At 31.8% G+C, this 24190-nt stretch overlaps 3 protein-coding genes across 3 annotated transcripts; all 3 read left to right on the top strand.

Annotated features, from left to right (window-relative positions):
* Positions 1-402: 402 nt before the first annotated feature.
* LOC108828288 (protein NRT1/ PTR FAMILY 8.3) lies at positions 403-3057 on the top strand. The gene is made up of 5 exons (XM_018601926.2): positions 403-599; positions 873-972; positions 1070-1287; positions 1370-1926; positions 2084-3057. Exons 1-5 carry the CDS (start codon positions 543-545, stop codon positions 2904-2906), a joined length of 1755 nt encoding a protein of 584 aa, XP_018457428.2. The 5' UTR covers positions 403-542; the 3' UTR covers positions 2907-3057.
* A 514-nt stretch (positions 3058-3571) lies between these two features.
* LOC108824016 (NADH dehydrogenase [ubiquinone] 1 beta subcomplex subunit 7) lies at positions 3572-5298 on the top strand. Its single transcript, XM_018597345.2, has 2 exons — positions 3572-3992; positions 5101-5298. The coding sequence occupies exon 1, from the start codon at positions 3650-3652 to the stop codon at positions 3959-3961; it is 312 nt and encodes a 103-aa protein (XP_018452847.2). The 5' UTR covers positions 3572-3649; the 3' UTR covers positions 3962-3992; positions 5101-5298.
* Positions 5299-18209: 12911 nt separating this feature from the next.
* LOC108826713 (putative Myb family transcription factor At1g14600) lies at positions 18210-23000 on the top strand. Its single transcript, XM_056993541.1, has 6 exons — positions 18210-18669; positions 19132-19208; positions 20164-20200; positions 21889-22021; positions 22154-22280; positions 22648-23000. The coding sequence occupies exons 1-6, from the start codon at positions 18225-18227 to the stop codon at positions 22855-22857; spliced, it is 1029 nt and encodes a 342-aa protein (XP_056849521.1). The 5' UTR covers positions 18210-18224; the 3' UTR covers positions 22858-23000.
* Positions 23001-24190: the final 1190 nt, after the last annotated feature.

Raw genomic sequence — 24190 nt, 5'->3', positions numbered from 1 at the left:
AATTATTAGTGAAACAGTGAATTCCATTCATCCTATCTATTCATGTTTAAATTTTTAAGAATGTGGAATATAATAAATAAATTATACAAAGAAAATATTTTTATTTTATTTTTAAAATAATATACAAAATTGTTTAAATATTTTATGAAATAATGCATTTAACATAAATTTATCCCCACCAAAAAGTATTTATTATCGTTTATATTCAATTTACATTATTTGCAGGGGTTAGAAAATACAATATTTTCTTGGATAGAGTGATACAAGTTGAGATATGGATAAAACGAACAATAATTCTATCTCACGTCAAACAATACAAAGACGTAATCTTTAAAGATAAGACATTGATTGCTTAATTAGTACTAGTTAGCTTATTAATTTAATTATCATTAATTGCTATATAATATTTTCCAGTTTCATAAAAGTCGCCGGGACCAATTTTTTCAAAAGTAGAATTAGAAAAAATGAATCACGCCTTCCAATAGAGATAAGAGAGAGTAAAGAGATTCATCAGATTAAGGAATCTTTCTGGTGCGAAAACGATGGGTTCCGTCGAAGAAGAAGAAGCGCCTCTCATCGAACAAGGTTTAATCTCACAGGTTTGATCATCATGGAGTTCCTTATGCTTTCCATCTCTACCAGTTTTTTTTTACTTCATGGTTTTGTTGAAATACTTTCTGGGTACTTATATAGTATATTCTTATCCAGTGTTCTACAACTTTGCTAGACTGTCTGTTATAACTGTTCTTAGTGAATTACTGAACATCTGTGATTCTGTTAAAAAAAAAAAGTCTCTATCTGCTAAACCTTATGGTTGATGATGATTTAGATGTTTGTTTGTTTGTTTTTCTTTTTTCATTTTTCTGAACCAGGAACCAAAATTGTATGCCGAAGATGGTTCAGTGGATCTCCATGGAAACCCACCTCTGAAGGCTAAAACAGGCAACTGGAAAGCTTGCCCTTTCATTTTAGGTTACCTAAAAAACCTAAAACCACATTTTGTTTTCATTTCAATTGTATGTAGCAGGCTTATCCTTCTTTTTGTCTCTCTAACATTTTTAATGTGTAGGCAATGAATGCTGCGAGAGGCTAGCTTACTATGGCATCGCTGGCAACCTAATCACTTACCTCACCACCAAACTACACCAAGGAAACGTTTCCGCTGCTAGAAACGTCACCACGTGGCAAGGCACTTGCTATCTCACCCCTCTCATCGGTGCTGTCTTAGCCGATGCTTACTGGGGCCGATACTGGACCATCGCTTGCTTCTCCGGCATTTACTTCATCGTAACCACCTCTTTTACAACTGATTCTCTGTTTTGGTTGCTCTGTTTTTACTGAATTAGTTTTGTTTTTGCTCTTGTTTTAGGGCATGTCTGCACTAACTCTCTCAGCTTCAGTTCCAGCACTGAAGCCAGCAGAATGCATTGGCACCTTCTGTCCATCAGCAACACCAGCTCAGTACGCAATGTTCTTCGGCGGTCTTTACCTGATCGCCCTCGGCACCGGAGGTATCAAACCATGCGTCTCCTCCTTCGGTGCAGACCAGTTCGACGACACTGACTCGCGGGAACGCGTCAGAAAAGCCTCCTTCTTCAACTGGTTCTACTTCTCCATCAACATCGGAGCGCTGGTGTCCTCTAGCCTTCTGGTTTGGATCCAAGAGAACCGTGGGTGGGGTTTAGGGTTTGGTATACCGACCGTGTTCATGGGTCTAGCCATTGTGAGTTTCTTCTTTGGCACACCTCTTTACAGGTTTCAGAAGCCTGGAGGCAGCCCTATAACTCGTATCTCCCAAGTCGTGGTGACCTCTTTCCGTAAATCGACTCTCGAAGTCCCTGGAGACGCTATGCTTCTGTATGAAACGCAGGACAAGAACTCTGCTATTGCTGGAAGTCGAAAGATCCAACATACCGATGATTGCCAGTAAGGATGAATCTTCTTTTTTGAATTGAATAGCTTTGCTTTGTTCAGGGTTCGAGTCCCAGTCACTTGGAAAATTAACATTTCGGCATACAGACACGTGGCAACACTTAATTGGTCTGAACCACTTTTGTTTAACATGTATCTATATATGATGCAGGTATCTTGACAAAGCTGCTGTTATCTCAGACGAAGAATCGAAATCAGGAGACTTCTCCAACTCGTGGAGACTATGCACTGTCACTCAAGTGGAAGAACTCAAGATTCTGATCCGTATGTTCCCAATATGGGCTTCTGGTATCATCTTCTCAGCTGTATACGCTCAGATGTCAACCATGTTTGTTCAACAAGGCCGAGCCATGGACTGCAAGATAGGCTCCTTCCAGCTTCCTCCAGCTGCGTTAGGGACATTCGACACCGCTAGCGTCATCATCTGGGTCCCTCTCTACGACAGGTTCATCGTCCCGTTAGCTAGACGTTTCACCGGAGTAGACAAAGGTTTCACAGAGATACAAAGAATGGGAGTAGGCCTGTTCGTCTCTGTTCTATGCATGGCGGCTGCAGCGATCATTGAGATCATCAGGCTCCGTTTAGCTAACGAGCTCGGGTTGGTTGAGTCCGGAGCCCCGGTTCCTATATCGGTCTTATGGCAGATTCCGCAGTACTTCATCCTCGGTGCAGCGGAAGTGTTTTACTTCATTGGTCAGCTTGAGTTTTTCTATGATCAGTCTCCGGATGCGATGAGGAGTTTGTGCAGTGCTTTGGCTCTTTTGACCAATGCTCTTGGGAACTACTTGAGTTCGTTGATCCTCACGCTTGTGACTTACTTCACGACGATGAATGGTGGACAAGGTTGGATCTCGGATAATCTGAATACGGGTCATCTTGATTACTTCTTCTGGCTCTTGGCTGGTCTTAGCCTTGTCAACATGGCGGTTTACTTCTTCTCTGCGGCTAAGTATAAGCAGAAGAAGGCTTCCTAGTGAGGATGCGTTCTCTCTCGCCTTTTATATTACACACAAACTTTTGGTTCTTTCCATGTGTAATTGTCTGTATTGCAGTACTTTTTCCTTAAATTTCATAAGTTAAAAGTTACACTTGCATTTGCAATATAAATCAATTACTTACCAATAATCTTCTTAGTTTTTAGCATTATTACTAGGCTTTAACAAATTTTTTGGTATGTCCTATTCTGTTATTTATAAGTTTTGGGTCTGATTCGGTTTCTTCCTGATTTGATTCATATCCAATTTCCAGTTTTACAGGTTGTCCTAACTTCTAATATATTTGAAAAATAAAAGTATTCAAAATTATCTAAATTTTGATAAACTAAAATTATGCAAACTACCTAAATATTATTTTATTGTTTTATATATATTATTGATTTATGATTATAATTGAATCACTATTTGTTAGGAGTTTATTTTGAATTATTATTTTATTATAATATCGAGTTGGGTTATATATTACTCCAATGGATCTTAAAATTAATAAATTTATTAATTTACTATGTTTAATAATTTATATAGTTTCTACTGTGAGTGACCATGCTTAATTTCGCAAAAGGCCATTACATTTGGGCTTAATTAATCAAAAGGACCCAATTCTCATGGGCCCAATATGACACGGAACGAAGAATCACCTGACATCTCCAGGTGAAGCAAATCGGAGACGCCAAGAGAAAAAGGGAGTATCGAAGTTTACGTGGAGGAGATCGCGAACGAGAATGGAGGTCCCAGGTTCATCGAAGAAGATGATCGCAACGCAAGAAGAGATGGTTGCAGCGAAAGTACCGCTCGGATACAGAGACCAATGCGCTCATCTCCTAATCCCGCTCAACAAATGCCGCCAGGCCGAGTTTTTCCTCCCGTGGAAGTGCGAGGACGAGCGCCACGTGTACGAGAAGTGCGAGTACGAGCTCGTCATGGAGAGGATGCTCGCGATGCAGAAGATCCGCGAAGAAGAAGCCAAGGCGAAACAGAGTAAAGTGCAAGGGAACAACGGCGTTCCTCTGATCCCTAAAACCGCTAATGCTTAGGGCTTTCCGGTTAACCGATTCCAGATTTCCGGTTAGTCTAACGGTCTTCGATTGGTTTGAATTGGATTTATAGATTATATATCTTGGTGGTTGGTTACATACATTTACATTGTTTCGATTTAGGTTTAGTTTGCGAATGAATGAGAGATTGTTTGCTGTTAGGTTTCTGATGCATTCATCTAGTAGTGATCTTGGAGGTCTCAGCTTCGATTCTAGTTGGAAGCATCTTTAAAATTAAATAACTCTAGCCATTGTAGTGTGAGATCTCATATTCGAGTTGATCACTGGCCTAGAGACTTAGTTTTGTGAAAAAAGCTTAATATATTTGTCTATCAGTACACTACACACTAGCATTATCTCTTGGAACAGGGAACAGCTCAATTTGCTAGACTATCTATCTATATATGATATGTTTGGTTTATGTTCTCTCACACTTCTAGGCTTAGAAGCTCTTATGTTTGATATATTTTTGAGCTTGTAAATTCTGTCTCACATATCATGGCTACAGTCACTTATAAAGTGAGAGCATGTGTGAAATTACTGCAAGCACTACAGTTTTTTTCTCTCTCTCTGTGTCTGAACGTTATCTGCTTTAAAGACTCTGCAGAAAGATACACTCCTTGATTTGGTGGATTATAATCGGATAAGAGTATATAGTTACTAGACGATAATATTTTATATGTTTGATTTATGTTTTCACACTTCTAGGACTTAGAAAGTCTTACGCTTGATTTATTTTGAGCTTGTAAATTGTGTCTCAGATATTCCATCACGCACTACCGTCTTTTCTGTTTGTATGAACATCTTCTGCTCTAAAGACACTGCACGAAGATACACTCTTTGATTTGTTGGATTATATATATTTTATATATGTAGCATTAGCATATGTCACAGCAACTACAGAAAGATTCTCATGATTTAACTCTTGTTCTTCTCACTTGCAATTGAGTACTACTCTTACATATTTTGTGTGGTTCTTTCCTTTTTTCATTTTCCTTGCCACTATGATTTGACAGCAATGGATTTTTTTTCTCTGCTCTAAAGACAGACCCCCCAAATGTCTAAGATTCTCTAACATGCCAATGATTCTTTTGTTCATTCTTCTGTGTTCTAATTCATCCTCTGAAATTTTTGGACAGGGATTCTCTGGAACTGTGAAGAAGGGGGGGCTCTGCTTTTCAATATTTTCTTTTTGCTAGTGATGAAAAACTTGTTGCTACATTCCATACGTGTATGTGCAGAGATTCTCTCCCCTACCTTTCTTCCTCTTGTTAACTTTAAAGTTGTTTCCCAAACAAAAAAATAAGATGCAAACTCATCCTTTTGTTGGTTTTCTATCTTTAATCTCTGAGAAAGAAAGAAATTGAACGTATGATATCAAAATCATTCTCTTTTAAAATGAGAAAAAACAAGAAACTCAATAGACCGCTTGTTTATAATCAAATCATCAAAGCCTGGAAAACTTTTATTCAATTGTTGTTTTAGAATCATTTATTAAAATCTAATGTTATTGGTTATTTGCATTTGATATATCTTTATGAAGTTAATAGGTTTTTGAATTTATAATTCCTTTACTGAAAGAGTTTGAAATCCTTTGTTATTTAATTAAATATTTGAACATAACATTTAAACTGTAGTGATATTCATCTCTGTTAGATTTTAATCATTCATTTGACTTAAATTTGTTTGAACGACACTGAACTTGATTTCATGTATAAAATATATCAATCAAAATCTACCTTTTTACCTTCATATTTCACAAACATTCATTAATATTATTGAGAAAAAGTTCATGTTGAGTTCAATCAATTCTCGTTTCATGTTTTTTTTGTCTTCGTGAGTAACAATCAAAATTATCATTGAGGATTTCTCTAGTCGAGCTAATCACGTTTTATGAAAACTCATTTTCTCTTACATAACAACTAGTATTTTATGCAAACTACCATCATGAATATTCATATTGGTTGTTTGATTCATCATATCATTCTTATTATATATAAAAGTAATCTGCTTCATTATGTCATCTAAATTGTGAGACGTGAATTGTTCCAAGTACCTTCTTGTCCATGGTAAATTAAACATGGTGGGTAAGAAATGAAGATGTTGGATAGAACTATGGAGAGCTTTTACATGATTCCTTTCTGGATATATTTTCGGTATCATCAGCAAAGTAAATCATAATCATAATTAAATAAAAATATATATAAAAAAGGTCAATCATAATTAAAATATTCTTATATAAAGTTCAATTATATTTTAGAATTTAAATGATATAATGTTGATTTTATAAAAAAAATTCACATATATAAGTGTTTATTTTCTTCTAACGTCTGAAAAGAGAGTTACAAGGGAGCAAGTGATAGACAGACAGATTCAGAACAGAATACAAAGCATCAGAGAGATAAACAACCATGCTTCCTCAGCAATGTTACAGCTTTGGTTTCTCCGATCTTAGAATTTGGTCTTCATCGACAGAAATTGATCGGTTGCAAACTTCTACACTACAGAAAATCCAATTAAGTTCCAAAATATGTGTTTTCTTCTATTGATATTAGGTTAAGACCCGGCTAAAAACTATTAGCCTTCGTAGGCTTGTAATAATTTTGTTTTTTTTTGTTTTTAATATGAAAACACAGTTAAAAAAAAAGAGCAATTGAAAACCCACATACGGAAAATAACTAAAAATATCAAACCACAACGCATATCTTAAGGAAAAAGATGACTTAATTGTGAACTTGAGCTTCTCGTTGAATTCTATTGTGTAGCCAGGCAAGTCTTCCCATGGCCAAGTAAGACTGACAACGACCATCCCGTAGCACGTTTTTTTTTTGCAATATTTCTGGCTATAAAATTTGCTCCAAAGTGTTCGCCTTCGAATGATACCCATACCAAAGACTTTTTTTAAGATTGATCCTCTCCAAAAAGCTCATGTATTTTGGCCAACGACCGGAGATAAGATTGCCTCGATGGTATCCTTATGGTCAGAAGCTATGCAAATCGTCTCAAGATAGAGATCTCTTGCACTTTCCATAAACCATATCACACATTTAAGTTCCGCCACGATTCTATTTGGATAGCACGTGAACGCCTCACGAGTGTGATATCTTACATCACCTCTATTATCGCTCTCAACCCATGCTGCTCCACTGTGGAGGAAACCATTCCTCCACTTTGCGTGAATATTACTGTAATGTTCCGACCGTCCATGGTTAATGGGTCATCTACGCCTGTTTTTCGGTCTATGGATTCTATCTCAACTGACGGTTGTCGTTAATTTTCCGAAGGTTCAAAAGTCATGTTTACTGACCTTTTGATGCAGCGCATAGCATCCTATTTCTATCGGGATTTGGTTTGTTAGTTTCCTTTTTCATATAAGTTTAGGTTTCCTTTATTCTATTTTGTTTAGGGCTTTCGTGTTGCTATATAATGTGATCTCTTAGGTTTGTGAGAGATATAACTTTTTAAACTATTGATTAATATAAATTTAGGGTTTTGGTTTTAAGAACACAAATCTCTTGAATCCTTATTTCTGGGCATTCTCTAAGAATTCAACAGATTTAAGAAGGTTAAGATAGCGGGCATTCTCAGAATTCAACGATATCTTTTGCACTATCGGTTACTACGGATACTTCCGCTCCGTCAGTTGGTATCAGAATCCAGGAGCTTTAATTTTTTAATTACGGCTCGATCCAAGGTCATCTCATAAGATGACACTTTGTAATCCTACAAACTTAACAATATCGCAAGCTATAACAGTTGCAGTTGATGGCGTACTCGCAAAATATTGGCATGAGCACCAAGAGTTATTACGAGACTTCATTGGAACTATTGCCCGTATTTTTATTCAACAGAAAAATACTACTCAAATTTTTGAGGAGGATGACGAAGATGAGCGTCAAGATCAAGTCATGGACTTCACCAGCAGGCCCATATATGATGTTTATGAAGATGAACTATGTACAACGCTCAACTGTAATTTTTGCAGGGAGCCGCGTCGTAAATCAGACATGAAGTCACATTGGGAAGATAAGTCTTCTCAAGATAATGTTCTATCTCCAATAGTTATTCTTGACATCCATGATATGGATAATTCGTTTCTTGATGGCTGTGAGTTGGGGAGATATTACAAAAACGTTGCAGATGGTGTTCCTAATGGTGAAGTACTTCTAGATTCTCACTACTACAAAGAGCCACTTTTCTATGAAGAAGAAACTCAAGGCTATGTTCACAAGGTAAGCAATGGTGCTCGTACAAGTGAAACACAGCGACATATAAATTATGGTTTGGAAGAAAAGGATTGTCCACAACACTTGCCTCGTAAGCCACCTGATCGTGATCAAAATAAAGAACACTCTTTTGAAACACAAGAAAGAAGAAGCATTGGCTCTACGTATACAAAGTCGTTAGAAGAAACGGGGAGTGTTCTGAAGTTGGAGCATGATCGAGAAGATTTGTTGAAACATGCGTTGGAAAACAGGATAACTTATCTTCAAAAAGCTCTTGTCTTAGAGAAAGAGAAGAACATGAACTTGGAGCAGGAACTGAATGAAACGCATAAGAAAATTCGAATGTTAAATAAGGGATCTGCAACTTTGGACAAGATTCTGAGCATGGGAAGAAAAGAGAAGTCAGCAATTGGTCTTGGTTATCAGGGAGATCCATCAAGTTCACAAACGGTTTTTGTGCATGGAAGGTCTGTTGAAAAAAACAAAACAAGGTCTGATTTAGTTGACGGGTTTAGTTATGTTGCCATGAGTGCTCCGTTGGAATGGTTGGACGCACAAAAATGTTCTAGAACAGAGAAGGGGTTGCATAGTATCATCGATGCTAGTCAAACAACTGGTACGAGGGACATGAATCTAACTACAGCAACATATCTTTGTGGCACGTCTTTGGGTGCACATTTTCTATTCCTTGAACTTCCATGGACATATGGTAGACGCACATCTTGTGATAGCTTTGGAAATCCGTATGGCTTTGCACTTGCTGGTAAACATATTAATTTATTTCCTAAGGAAGAGACGATGGATCCACTGGTACCAAACGAGGAATATCTTAGTCTGTCTTCTCCACTCTGTTTATACAGCTCGGCAGCGTTCAGATCAGAGGCTAAGTTGTTTGGAGAAGTTCAGTTTATAGACGTCATGTTTGTGCTATTTCCCATGAGTTATATTTTTCTTACGTATTACTCAACAGCATCCTTACAAAAGTTTCACATTCATGGAACTGCGTTGGATGTGTCTTCTTTTCACCATTGCCACTTGTGTGCTCTCATGCATAGTGAGCCTTTTTTTGTGGGAAAAGGCATTCACAAGATACAAGCAAAGTGGTTATGTCTTATGGGCAGTGAGGTTGTGTACATGGGATATTTAACGGCCATTGGTGAAAATAAGCAGGGGACTTCCATGGCACTGGTTAGGCTTATGGTTAAATTTGCAGTGGCACTTATGACAGATCTGTTAGGGATTTCAAAGAGATTGAAGCTGATACTGAACAGTGCATCAAAGTCTTTGTCTTTCGGTCATAGTAGTTCGAAGGAAGAAGAGACCATCAGCTTGGTTCTAGGTTACTATCTTCTGTGTTTTCCTAGCTTTGAGACAGAAGAACTAGATATATTTAACACTATTCACGAGCAGCTCTTGTCTTCGTTGCATAGGGAGATGGAAGACTCAGGTTCAACTATTTTGGTGATATTCTGCTCTTGCTATGCACTAAGTCACGCTTTTCACTGTACTGGTATGGCGTTAGTGTTAGAGACTCGTGTGACCTTGGTGTTTTTTACTGGCTCTATTATTTCGCATACATCCTTACCTGGGTTTCTTCATGTCAGAATGATATTGGTGGTGACAGAAAGGGTTCATGTGGTCGTCAGTTTCAGTGATAGACCTGCTTTGTTTCTTCCTTGGTTTAGTGGGAAATTGGTCATGACTGGTTTCAGTAACATACTATTTTCTGAGCTCGTGCGGATAGCCCAAATTTCACTCCACCACCCAATATTTGATCTTCTCATTGATCAAAAGAGTTTTTGGGACAGAGAGAAGTACAAGCTTGACATCAAGTGCCTGGTCGCTAAAATTGCTTGTTTCTTATCCACGACAACAATGGAATGGACTGATGTTGCTTGCGCCTCAAGCAAGTGGGTAATTTGTTCATTCTTCCATCACTGTATTCGTTTTGTGCGTGGAGCTGTTATCCTTGGGTCACCATCTTGTCTTCACTGGTCTCTGCTACTGTGGGGAATATTAAAGGACGTTGATGAATTTATAGACACAAGATCCACGAGGCTTACGGTGTTAGTGGCAGTGACCCTAATTCATGCTCAGCTGTGTCTTGTGCAATCGACTTGTCTTCTTTGTTGTTTAATCCTGGATTTACCAAGATTAATAGGTTATGACTTCAGCTTAGACGATGTGGTGAACGTCCCAACCAATAGCGAGCACACATTTTGTTACTTGCGTACTCGTGAACATGTTTTTCAGGAAAAGTCTATGTTCTCATGTGCTCTGTGGAAACTCAACCTTGTTTTCTCCAACATCTACAATGGTGCACGTGTGTTTTCCAGGGAATTGAACATTAACAATTGGAACATACAGCTGGTGCAAGTCAAGAAAAGCGTTTGTGTGGCCTATCGTGTTCACGAGTCTCCTACATTTCTAGTGGGACCATTCACTCTTGGGATTGCTCCGGACTTCACAAGAAGTAGTGCGCAGGCCACGGAGTCTGAAGGCTCTTATGGTAAGCTAAAGGCGAGGAAGATAGGACCACTGGAGATTCTTGAGAAGTTCAATGCAAACACCTATAGTCTTGCGTTGCCGCGTGTGCATACAGCTGACGTTTTTAACATCAAACATTTGTTCAAATTTGGGCCTCATGATGCGTTACTGTCCGGATTCGTGGACGAATCTCTCAAAGGGGGAGAGACCTGATGCAGCGCATAGCATCCTATTTCTATCGGGCTTTGGTTTGTTAGTTTCCTTTTTCATATAAGTTTAGGTTTCCTTTATTCTATTTTGTTTAGGGCTTTCGTGTTGCTATATAATGTGATTTCTTAGGTTTGTGAGAGATATAACTTTTTAAACTATTGATTAATATAAATTTAGGGTTTTGGTTTTAAGAACACAAATCTCTTGAATCCTTATTTCTGGGCATTCTCTAAGAATTCAACAGATTTAAGAAGGCTAAGATAGCGGGCATTCTCAGAATTCAACGATATCTTTTGCACTATCGGTTACTACGGATACTTCCGCTCCGTCACCTTTTAATCACCACATGATTTTTCTCCATACTTTGGCTTTATTCGTACGGTATCACGAAATACTTTCCGATAGGTCATACATCTTTTCACTACTCTAGTCCAATCACACTTAACTCTAGAGTTTTAAACGGATATACGACGAAAAAAATAAATCAACTTTTGTAACATAAATAACTCAATTCTCTTAAACCTTTCATAACTCGGAATGTCACAGTTACATTTTTTCCTCCATTTTGCGTGAATGTTACATTTGAGTATACCCCTTCTAACGGTAGAGACCATGATTATGTCACATTCATTGCTGCAATCCTGCGCTCTATTATTCAGATAAATCATTTATTTTTTAAATTATAAACAAGTAAATAAATTATAAATCTTCTACTTTAAATTTAATGGAATTGATTTCAACATACAACATATCAAACCTAATTTCAATCCTTAAGGATGAAAGTCAAGAGTTGTTTGGTCCTACTTCCAAAAATTATGCACTCACTTCTAAAAACTTTTCGATAGAGTTGGACATTTTACCCGTTAAATTTAATTTGATTCCTTAATCATTTCTATTTGGCAGAAAAACTAAGATATCCGTCAGTCTTCGAAATAAATCAAATATTGAAAATCAAAATCTGTTAAAAACAAAGCAAATTACAAATATTAAAAAATTTAGGGTAGAATATCTGTTCCGCTATTTTTATACAAATAAAAGTATATCTACAATTATATAGAAAGTTGTAAATATATATAACTATTATTTTAATGTATGATTTTAATGATTTCATTTATCACTTATAAAATATTAAATTAAGAAATAAATATAAAATATTTATAAAAAATATTTATATCTACAATTTTCTTGAATTTTATGTTTTATAAAAAATAATAATAATTTTAAAAACCTATGGAACATATAGTTTCACTATTTTTTACATTTTGTTTTATATTATGTAAAAATATTTTTTTGAAAACAAACATGTATAGTTGTTTTTAGATTAATTTGTATTAAATAAAATGGACGAGATATTTGTAAATATTCATAAATGTTTACAAATATTTATAAATTTTTTAGATATCTGATTTTCCGAATATTTTTTATTTTTGAAAGAAATAAATTAAAAAATTAGATATTTTTAAATTACGAAATAAATCACAAATATCGAAGATAACGATACTATCTGTACCGTACCGAGTCCTACTTTTCACATAACGATGCCTAGATGATTGATTTATCCATGTATACTGGTTGAATTATATTATTTGCCTTGTAATTTCGTATATTAAATTGTGGCCCATCCATCCCATATCACACTTTTAAACCACTCTCTTTTGCGTTTGTTCTCGTGTTTTTCCAAGACATGAAAAGGCTAGTTCTTCTCTAGGTGTTTTATGGATTACATTTTTATATTTCCTCCGTTTCAATATAGTGTTTAAAATGATTTTGTTATTTTATAATAGTTGTGTTTGTATAAATATAGATAATATTAATTTTATCAAAAATTATGTAATCAATTATATTTTTTATTATATCTATTTATAATTAAATAAACTAGTTTTATATTATATTTTATTGAAACTTTTTATAAAAAATAGTTTTCTTAATATATGCACACTAAGAAAAACCATCATATAATATGAAATGGAGAGAGTATTGTTTTTTTTTTTAATTTTCTTAGAATTTACATGTTCTATGCTTAAACTAAATCCAATCAATGGGTGAGAAAAGTACCAAATAGAAGGAAAAATAATATCAGTTGTTAAATCTATATAAAGTTTGGTGAATTTTTTTGCACATTCAAATAACCCAACAAATTAATGATAAAGAAGAATGATTGTCACTGTTTTGGAATCCAGATTAGTTACATTTTCTTACGCATATGTATTTTTTTGTCACTTTCTTACACATATGTATAAAGTCTTATCATGAAGAAAAACGAAGAGAATTATTGACTGTTTTGATTGTGGCAAAAGCTACGATACATAGACCTCTACAGTCACTTATTCAATTTCTCTTGTGCTATTTGTCTACTGCCAGACTCATTTAATGTAATATCTCCATTTGTTCTTACTTTTTTTGTCACCGAGTAGTTACTAGTTACTACTACTAACAACTTTTATACGGTTAGACTTTTAACCCGTCCACGGAATTGTGTTAAATGATTGCTGATTAAAGGACAGTATTAATACACTCTATAAAAATATCTTAAAATTCTTTTACTGTTAGAGTAATTGGGTGAACCTTCTACCGTATGCTATGATATACTTATTCAAATCTTGCTGTGGGAAATGTGATTCAGAATTTTCATATTTAAAAAGTTTTATAGAATACAAACCAATCAGTTGTTAGTTGTTACCAAACGGTGGTGTATTTTGGCTGAAAATTCGTTTTTTGTTAATAAGTCAATGATTAAAAATTATATATTTTCACATTAAAGTTATTAGACCATTTGGAATGTCTGTATTTGATTATTACACCAATGATCATAGCCTAGACAACTTTTGTTTAATATTCTTTTGGTCAGTATAAAGATAATTTACGCAACTCGTGTGTCTTTAAAAAGCTGGTGACTGAATATCATAGTTTTTTTTTTTTCTGAATATCATAGTTTAATCACCGTCTAATCAACACATTAACCTTTTTCAACTCATTAGAGGGAATTTTAGTATATACGCAGAACTACACGTGTTTATAATTATATTAGAAAATGTGAGGCAGATCTCAAGTGCCTCTACCGCGTGGTTATTGCTTTTTATCAAGAATTTTCTAGTTAAGAAAATTCTAACTAAAATAGAACCCGTCGTTTAAGAATTTGGAGAAATCAATAATTACTGTGAGCTATAATGCATGTATACCTCTGACTTTTGATCTGTCATTGATATCGCGATGTGTAAAGCGACAATGCAGAAAAGTTGGACAACAAACAACGAAGAATAGGAAGAGAACAATGTCTATGTGATGCAGATAAATATTTGGAATATTTCTATATATCTTATTATTTATTTTATAAATTATTTGATAATTATTTTAACGTTTTAAGATTTTATGGTTTTCTTATATATAGTTTTTTAGACTCTATGGTTGTATTCAGTTTTTTGATGATTTAATAAAAAGAGTTTTCTAGATGAGATTTTGATAAACCACTGAGAAGAGTATTCTCAAACCTAAAGAGATTTTTATAAACCACTATGGAGAGTATTCACAACCCCTAAGAGCTTTTAATTAAGCATTTTGAAGAGTATTTACAAACTCTAGATTCGTGTATTCTTAGAATAAACGGATCTAATTCTATTCCTAGAAGCTTCCGCTACATCACTATGAGAATATTCAGTATGATGTGAATGATGGTAGAAGTGTAACTGATAAAATTAACTATATAATTTAATCTTTAATTATTTGGTTGTATTTGTAATAGTGGTAAGAATTAAATAAAAATTAAATATATTTATGGGCAATTCTCTCAAATAGCATTTTTTAAGTTTTTGTCACAAAATAGCACTCAAAAAATAAAATGACCAAAATAGCATCTTTTTGTTTTGACAATTTTAATAAATTTTTTTCAAAAAAAATTTGAACACATTCCTAAAGCTCCACCCTTTAACTCTAAACCCCAAGTCTTAGATTAATTTATAAATGCATATTTACCCTTCAATAAACTTCTTTTGATCATTTTCTTCTTTGTGATGCTATTTTTGTGACAAAAACTTGGTTTAGTGTTATTCTGGTCTTTTTCTCTATATTTATACATCCCCTTTTGGTTTAAGTACAACCTATTCTTCTAAAACTTGACAAAATAGAAATGTAATGAATAGGATTCATAGAGCTAATTTTTATTTTGGTTCTAAATTTAAAAACTGATACAGTAAAAACTATATAAATTGATAATGTTCGGTCTTTGATATTCAATTAATTTATAGAGTTATTAGTTTACAAAAAGTTTCCTTTTTATTTTTCTATTTTAAAATATAACTTGTATATAAAATAAGAAAAATATTTGATTTTAATGTATATAAGTTAATTAACTTTTTGAAATTCTACACTTATATTAGTTTTATATATTATTTGGTGTATAAAAAATAGTTCTAATAGATTTAAATGTATTTTTAGATATAAGTTTACTAAATCTCATCAAAATATACTAAGTGCATAAAGATAATTTCACTATGAATTTTAAAAATAAATAATATAATTGTTGATTTATACTTATATAAAGTGTATATACATATAAATTATTAATTTATAATTTAATGAGACTATATATATATAGAATTTTCAAAAAAAAATTCTTTTATTACTTTATTGATTTGTGTTTTATTTTGAATCAGTTGACCAATTTTTTTTAATAATTTATAATGTTTATTTTTAATTTATAGAGTTTCTATTTTATAAAGCATGGTTGATAAATTAAAGGTTGTAGATAAAATTAAAGAAAAATTAATAGAATAAAAAAGAGAAAAAATGAATGGTTAGGAGAAAATGTAAGGGAAGTAGGGGAATAAAGTCAAAACAGTGGTCCAAAAGTACAACTATAAATTTGTGATTTACTTAAATCAGAAAGTTAAACACGAAACCCTAAGAAAGAGAGAAAATAGAAACAATTATTATACAATGGTCAAACCTTAGCAGTTGGGTTATTTTAATTTTAGTTTAACTTTAATTTTAATTTGGTCTAAATTAACCTATAGTGAAAAGAACGAGTTCGAGTATTGGGTGCAGACGGCAGAGGAAACTTACTCATTTACCCAAATCCCTATTAATACTCCTGAGATTATTTTATTATTTGTGGAAACAAATTAATACTAGGATCTACAGTAGACAATTTTTCATGCAATAGTGTTCCAGAAAAAAAACAATAGACAATTTTTCATGCAATATTTAAATATATATAAGATAATAAATGAATGGTCAGGAGTCAAGACTTTTAGCAAAAAAAAAGGAGTCAGATACTAGAGACTCCAAATACTAATGTAACGAAAGTCAAATAGATATATTCGTATCAAACAGGTTGATCCGTCCCGTACTGCAGCGGGCTCATTTCTTTGCAGGTCACGGCGGGTCAGATCCGCGCAGGCTGCGGTCTTCAAAAGATCGTTCCAAGCCCGTACCGCAAATTGCACACTCCTTTAAAGGCTGTTCCGCGGGACATACGTTAATGTAATGTATCCGATTATGCTTGACACTGCAGGCCGCTCCAGAACACTTCCTGATGCTGCATGCTGCTCTAAGATGCCTCAGGCTGCTCCCCTATATAACCAAGTTCACATAATTAATATACATGAAATGTCTACAATGCAAATTCTTCAAAATTTGTAATATATTATGCATATTTTCTCTATTAAAAGTGCATATAGAACATGAGATGATTATATATATATATATGAAGTCATAACCAAACAAAAAGTGCATGTAAAATGAGATGTTAATGTATATTCTATTCTATTGATGTAACAATATAACAATGATAAGTAACGAGAGAACATGAAAAATAAAATACATATCGAAGAAGGCTCTAATAAGTAACAAGACTAACTCTTTCAGCTGAACGACATCATTGTTATAGAATTAAATAGCTTAGTCGATCAAGGCTCTAACCATAGCTTATTCTCGTTACCGCTTTGATCAGAGCTTAGTCTTGTTCATGTTATCTTAACCAAATAAAATAGTTATAGTTAATTTTGTCACACTCAAACATATTTACATACCAATTAAAGATAATTTCAGAATATGTTTTTCATTAGCTTATAACTCCTAAGTTCATAACCAATTTTTTAGTTTTAGTGAATAAAAACTAAATATAATCAAACACCAAAACTAAGCTGCTAATCCCAAAATTAATTAAAAACACCAAATTAAAACACTAATGGAGCTCAAAACATCATCGTCGGAGTTCGAATCATCATTGCTGAAGCTTTTTTCTTTTTTCAGAGAAAAGTCATATAAATTACCTTTTTCACTCTCTTTTTTTTTGAGGTAAAACAAGAATTGAGGAGGAAAAAAATGCAGATCTTTGTAATTCCGCAGACCCGCATCGTCCCGTCCCGCAAAAGACCCAGTCCCGCAAAGACCCATCCCGCAAAGCCCGCTAATTTGCGGGTCTGTAAAATCTCGGTCCAATCCCATCCCGCGACAGTTCTTTACGGGCCAGACCCGCGGTCCAGGTCCACGATTGACATCTCTAATTCGTATGATTACTGTTTGTAGTATGGGGTAGTCGGGGTAGATAATTGTAGATAGGTCAAAAACACATGTGATCTCATACTTCTTTTTTTTAAAGCAAAAAGTGATCTCATACTTTTAATAAACAAAATTATAAAGTGACAACATTCCAGCTGGTTATTTACACCTCTAAAATTATAATACATACATAAAAAATGTATTTTTATTCTTTTTATTTTGCTAGTCTTAATTGTCTAAATAAGTGACCTAAAACTGACTTTCCGAGATTTATATACGAATCGTCAAACCATCACTATGTCGTGAACAATTATTAAGAAAAGAATTATATAATTGTCGATTTATGAGTTTGATTTTTTTAGTGTAATTTTTAAAGATATAAAATCATTTAAACAAAAATCAAAAATTGAACAAAACCAAAACCCACAGCCATAAACTCGAAGTGATATATGTCGAGAAAAAAAAACTCGAAGTAATATATAGCTAATCTATAATGTATCAATCTTCTTTTTTCTTGCTAAAAGTATCACTATATCTGAAACGAAACTATCAAGAAAATCCAACAGCAAAATCAATTTTAATCCTAGTTACTTATGCACAAGTAGCTACAATATTGGAGTATCCGGCAAACAAAAATGACTGAACCTTTTCTTTTTCTTTTTTTTGACCAATGTTACTTATTATTTTTGGCTTCATGCAGATATACATAGAGAGAGAGAGAGAGAGAGAGAGAGAGAGAGAGAGAGAGAGAGAGAGAGAGAGAGAGAGAGAGAGAGAGAGAGAGAGAGAGAGAGAGAGAGAGAGAGAGAGAGAGAGAGAGAGAGAGAGAGAGAGAGAGAGAGATGTATGACATACTGTGTGCATCCAAATTAGACAAAGAGAATAGATGGAAAAAGAGACAGTCATCTTTTAGAAAGAGCCAAAACTATATCAGAAAACTAAAAAAAAAAACTTACTCTTTTAATCCAAACCACACCCACAAATCATCTCTCAGGGCTGTTCGTATCTCTTTCTTCGCCCAAAATTCTTTAATTTCTTTCTTGGGTTTAAGGAAACCTCAGATCTTGTTCTTGTGGGGTTTTAGGGTTCCTGGGACTAATTTTTTTAAGAAAATGGGTAAACGTGGTGGGAAAAACAGTAACGAAAACTATAACGGCGTTGGATTTAAGGATCACGGAGGCAGTGGAGTTAGGCCATACGTACGGTCTCATGTGCCTAGACTCAAGTGGACGCCGGATCTCCACCGTTGTTTTGTTAACGCCGTCGATATGCTTGGTGGCCAACATCGTACGTCCATATTTTGCTACTTTATCTCTTGTTTTATTCACATATATGTCTTAAAGTTAGGATGCATTTCGGTATTTCGTCATATATTAATTTTTTTTTACTGAACTTTTTATCATATATTATTTCTGATACACTTTTGCTGCTTTGTTGCATTCATATGTAATATCTAAAGCTTGAGTTTTTTGGTTCTGTTTGAAATAGTTTGATTTTTTTTTCTGAAATAGTTTGAAATTTCTCAACGTTTGTCTTCATAATCGACCTAAGCAACCATATTGGTCAAGTTTTTGAACCAAGCATCACACTTTTGCTTATTTGTTTCATTATATCTCTTAAAGTTTCTCTTTAAAAAGTATTGTAATTTCTGATTATTTTTTCATGAATATTTATGATAAGGAATCATCATAGTCATCATTTTGGTTTTTTTTTGTTCTTTTTGTATTTTTGTTGGGTTTGATGAAACAGGAGCTACTCCGAAGCTCGTTCTTAAGATGATGGATGTGAAGGGACTCACCATTTCACATGTCAAGAGCCATCTCCAGGTAACAAATATACCAAATATAAGAACAAAACTTAGCTTCACTCCCTAAATTGAATTTCTATATTCATCCATCGATAACAATTAGTTAATTGAGATTTGATATCTATTAAAAAAGGAAACCAAGTAATAAGAATTTAATGAAATAAAATTACGTTTTTAGATAAATAAAAAATAGTAGCAATTATCAAAAAAATATATTCTTTTTAATATTGATAAATCCGTCGGAAAATACTAAACCCTAAACCCTAAATTCTAAACCCTAAACCTTAAATTCTAAATACTAAACCCTAAACCTTTGGGAAAAGCCTGAACCCTTGGGCAAATCATATATCCTAAACCCTTAAATTTAAACCAAACCTTAAATCATAAACTAAATCCTAATCCCTAAAACCTAAATCATAACCCCTAATACTAAATCCTAAATCCTAAATTCCAAAATGGTTTATGGTTTAGGATTAAGAGTTTATGATTTAATATTTGTCAAAGAGTTTAGGGTTTAAGGTTTCGTGTTTAGAATTTAGGGTTTAATATTATGGTTTATGATTAAGGATTTAGGGTTTAATATTAATGATTTAGGGTATAGGATTTGCCCAAGTGTTCAGGCTTTCCCCAAAAGTTTAGGGTTTATTTATTTATAATTTAGGGTTTAGTATTTTATGACGGATTTATCAATACTAAAAAAAATATTTTTTTTATAATTGCTACTATTTTTTATTTATCTAAAAATATAATTTTATTTCATTAAATTCTTATTACTTGGTTTCTTTTTCTAAGAGATATCAAATCTCAATTAACTAATTTCTATTGGTGGGTGAATGTAGAGGTTCATCTTACGGGGTGAAGTTAAGTTTTGTTCCAAATATAAGTTTTCTCTCTCCTATCCTTATATTTTGATTCATAATATCCTGAATATTAAAGCATAATTTATGTTCTTGTTTTTTTATCACATACAACAGATGCATAGAGGTTGTAAACTCACTTTGGAGAGTAGGGGTAATGTATACTTCTTTTTTCTTTTTGTAATTTTCCATAAATATTCTAAAATGATCTTCTAAGAATGGGACCGCTGAATTTAATCTGAATTGTTAACATCAAAACTATAATAGTGGATGGTATTTACTGTTTCTGTTTGTAGTATGTACTTCATGATTCATAAGACAATCCCCTAGTCTATATTTGAGAAGTGATTTGCCACATGTCTTCTCTACAATCGTTTTCACAAAAAAAATTGTGACGTGTCTATTAAGATTGATGACATGTCATATGGTTAAATATGACATGGACAATTACATTTAATGCTAATATATATTTTTGGAAATCTTTTTAGAATATGGCAATAACTCATATATTACATTTAATATTGATTTATATTTTGGTAAACTTTGTAGAATATGGTAATAACTCATAAATCATCACTAAAATAAATATATTCAAATATGATATTTTGAATTTCGAAATATTATATAATTTTACTTTTATAATAATAAAATTTTTATTATCTAAAATTTTCTAAATTTTCTAAATTAAAAAAAAATCGTAATATCATTAGTTTCTTTTAGATATCTACAAATTATATAAATATTATTTAGTTTTAAATTTTGATAACTATACAATTTATATGATTTTTAGTAATTTTGTACAAGTTGATTTAATAATTTAACCAAATGAAATAAATAATTTTTTTATCTAAGATTTTAACTTTATATATATACATATATATTCTTAAATATAATTTAAAATAAAAAAAAAAATATTTTCTCTTAATTTTATGCTTAATTAATGATATTTATATTAATTATTAGTCAAAATAATAAAATCTATAATATTAATAAATTACATTTTAAAATATAAAATTTAACTTTTAAAAAATTCATCACTACACATGGTGCATGAAAACACCTAGATTAATAATTGTGACATAACTACTAAAATTGATGACATGTCTTATAGATTAATATGATATAGACAATTATATTTAATGTTAATTTATATTCTTGATAAAAATTTTAAAATATGGTAATAACTCATATATTATATTTATTATCAATTTATATTTTTGGACTTTTTAAAAATATGGCAATAACGCATAAATCATCATTAAAATAAATATATTCAATTATGTCATTTCAAATTTTGAAATATCATTTAAATTAAAAATATTTCAAAAATATATACATATTTTTAGAAAATTATAAAATTAAATCATAAAATCAAATTAAATCGTAAAATTATTAGTTTCTTATATTTATTTACAGATTTTATAAATATTGTTATTTTAATTTTTGACAATTCTGAAATTTTACATATTTATTTAATATATTTAATTAAAATAAATAGATACAAAAATCTACCTAAAATTATAATTTTAAATATATACATGCACATTCTTAAATATAATTCAAAATAAACAAAATTGGTTTTATCTTAATTTTAATGTTCAGTTAAATCAAATTTATATTAAAATATTGATAAGAAAAAAGAAAATTTATAATATTAATAAAAAATAAATATAATTTATATTTATCTTTTAAAAAATATTTTAAAATTATTTTACTGCACATGGTGCAGGAAAACACCTAGTTGTCATAAACATACATAGCTATTTTTTTTATAGGTCAAGAGAATTTTCATTATGGTCATAGCTTAAATCTTTTTATTATTTTCTATTCTTTTGGAAACAGATGAATACTCTTCAGCATCAATAAGAAGAGAATACCCTGAAGAGGCTTATCTTCATGACTTGTCTTTACACACGAGGAATGATTGTCTTACGTGTTTTCACTCCTTTCCTCTTTCTTCACATTCTTCTCTACGGTAATTTTATTTATTTATTTTAAATAGTTTCTGACAAGTCTTGTATCAGAAATGCTATCATGTATACTTTTTGTCTCTATTTGAATTGTCCTTTTTGTATATATATATTTTTTTGATATTACTTTGGTACAGAAGAGGAAGAAGAAAGGAGCATACTTTGGAGTCTGGTGGTGGTGATGATGCTGATGATGACTTCCTTCGCATCATGAACATGAAGACGAAAGAAACGACGACGCTTTCATCACATCATTTCCACAAGGTATATTTTTAATATTTTTAATATTTTTGTCTTTTATTTTTCTCAACAGGTTAGAAAAAAAATGTTCTTGATTTAATTTTGAACACTTAACCGAGGTCAAAGCTAAACCAATGTTTAATCCGTTTGATAACTGTTTATCTGAAGTCCTAACCGGTTTGATACTTGGGTGAAGTCCAAACCGAATCATGACCGGTTTAGTTTCCAAATTGTCTTAGGAACTTAGGTTCATTAGAACTCAGATCTCCATAATCTCATATAAAAGGTGGGTGATGGAGTTTGGTTTAGAGTCTCAATCGGCTCAGTTTAAAGCTGGATAACCTTCGGATATTTCCGGTTTAGTAAATAATTTTGTTTTTTTGCTCAATAGAAAACAGAGGAGACAAACCCTTGGCATGAAGAAGAATTGTCGTTGTCTCTATCGTTGAATCATCGTCATCATTGGAGAAGTATCGGATCATCAGTGAGTGAAACAAGTGAAACGATCTCCACATGTTCAGCACCATTCGTCAATAAAGATTGCTCTCTACCAAAGATTGATCTTAACCTTAACCTTTCAATTTCTCTCTTCCGTAGTTGAAATCACGAATTAAATTTTTATTTATTAGATTAGTTGTAGTGAAACATTCATAATCTTTTGTTAAACTACTAGGATTTCTTGTTTTCCAAAGATTTAAAGTCAATTGAAGAAATTTTGAAATAATATGACTGGATTGCTTTATTTTTTAACTTATTATATTTTAGTTCTTATAGTTCTTTTTTTTTTTGTCAAAACACCTCAAATAATAGTATAGATTATCAATATTAATCTATTTATAATTTTAAATTTGAAAATAACTTTTAATATATAGTGATATATAAAATAGAAATAGATATCTTATTGGTAATATAGATTGATTTACTAAGATAGCTATATAGTTATTAGTTGAAATTAAACTATCAGTTTACCATTGCGATATTTTCTTAAAAATGATTTAATCAATGAAAATAAATAAAAAGAACAATACAAATTTAAAGTGACTAAGTAAAGTTCTTAAACATTATAATTCACGTTTTTACATTTACTTAGTTGCAAATGTTATTATGCACTTGCTTTATTTAAATATTATATATTTTAGTAATAATAAAAATTGGAACTTTTTGTTTACCGTTATATTAAGTTAATTATTAAAACTAACTAGATAAATGTTTCATATTATAATTTTATTAAAAATTATTAGTTCATATATTAATCTAGTATTTTCATCGTCGATAAAGAATGATCAAGTTTATAATGAAAGAAAAAAAAATGTGAACATATCGAAAAATCACAAAACAAATATTAAAATTTTAGTAACTTTTAATAAGTTAAAAAACTTACTAAAACATCTACTCTATTAAAATAGAGTCATAAATTTATCTACCATAAAAAGGTCTATGTTAGACCACTTACTAAAAATTTGACAACATATTCTAAATTTATGCATGTATGATATGATATTTTCCTAACAAAAAACAATATAGATCTAAACAATAACATTTCTGGTAAAAATCTAAACAATTCCTATTATGTAATTGTTTTTTATATTTTACCATATCTAATCTTGGCCAGATTTTATGTATTTTTGGGTAAATAATTTTGAAATTAAATAGTATAGCCCAGTTGTTTTAAAAGTTATCATATTAAATTTTTAAACAACAAAGAAAAAAAAATTATTGGTTGTATCACTATATATTTCATTTAATAGTAAAAAAACAAAGTTAAAATATAATACATTAAATAAAAAATATTTTCAGAATATAATATTAACTAATTTGATTTACACTAAATATTTTTAGAATAAAACTTTAAATTATTAATAGAATATTACATTTTTAAATAATAAATAAAAAATATGTGGTGAATATATGATTAGTACAATTTTATCAAAATA

This window comes from Raphanus sativus, chromosome 9, assembly GCF_000801105.2.
Source record: "Raphanus sativus cultivar WK10039 chromosome 9, ASM80110v3, whole genome shotgun sequence".
NCBI lineage: Eukaryota > Viridiplantae > Streptophyta > Magnoliopsida > Brassicales > Brassicaceae > Raphanus > Raphanus sativus.
Note: the sequence above shows the minus strand (reverse complement) of the source record. Positions and strands in the feature narration are given on the sequence as shown.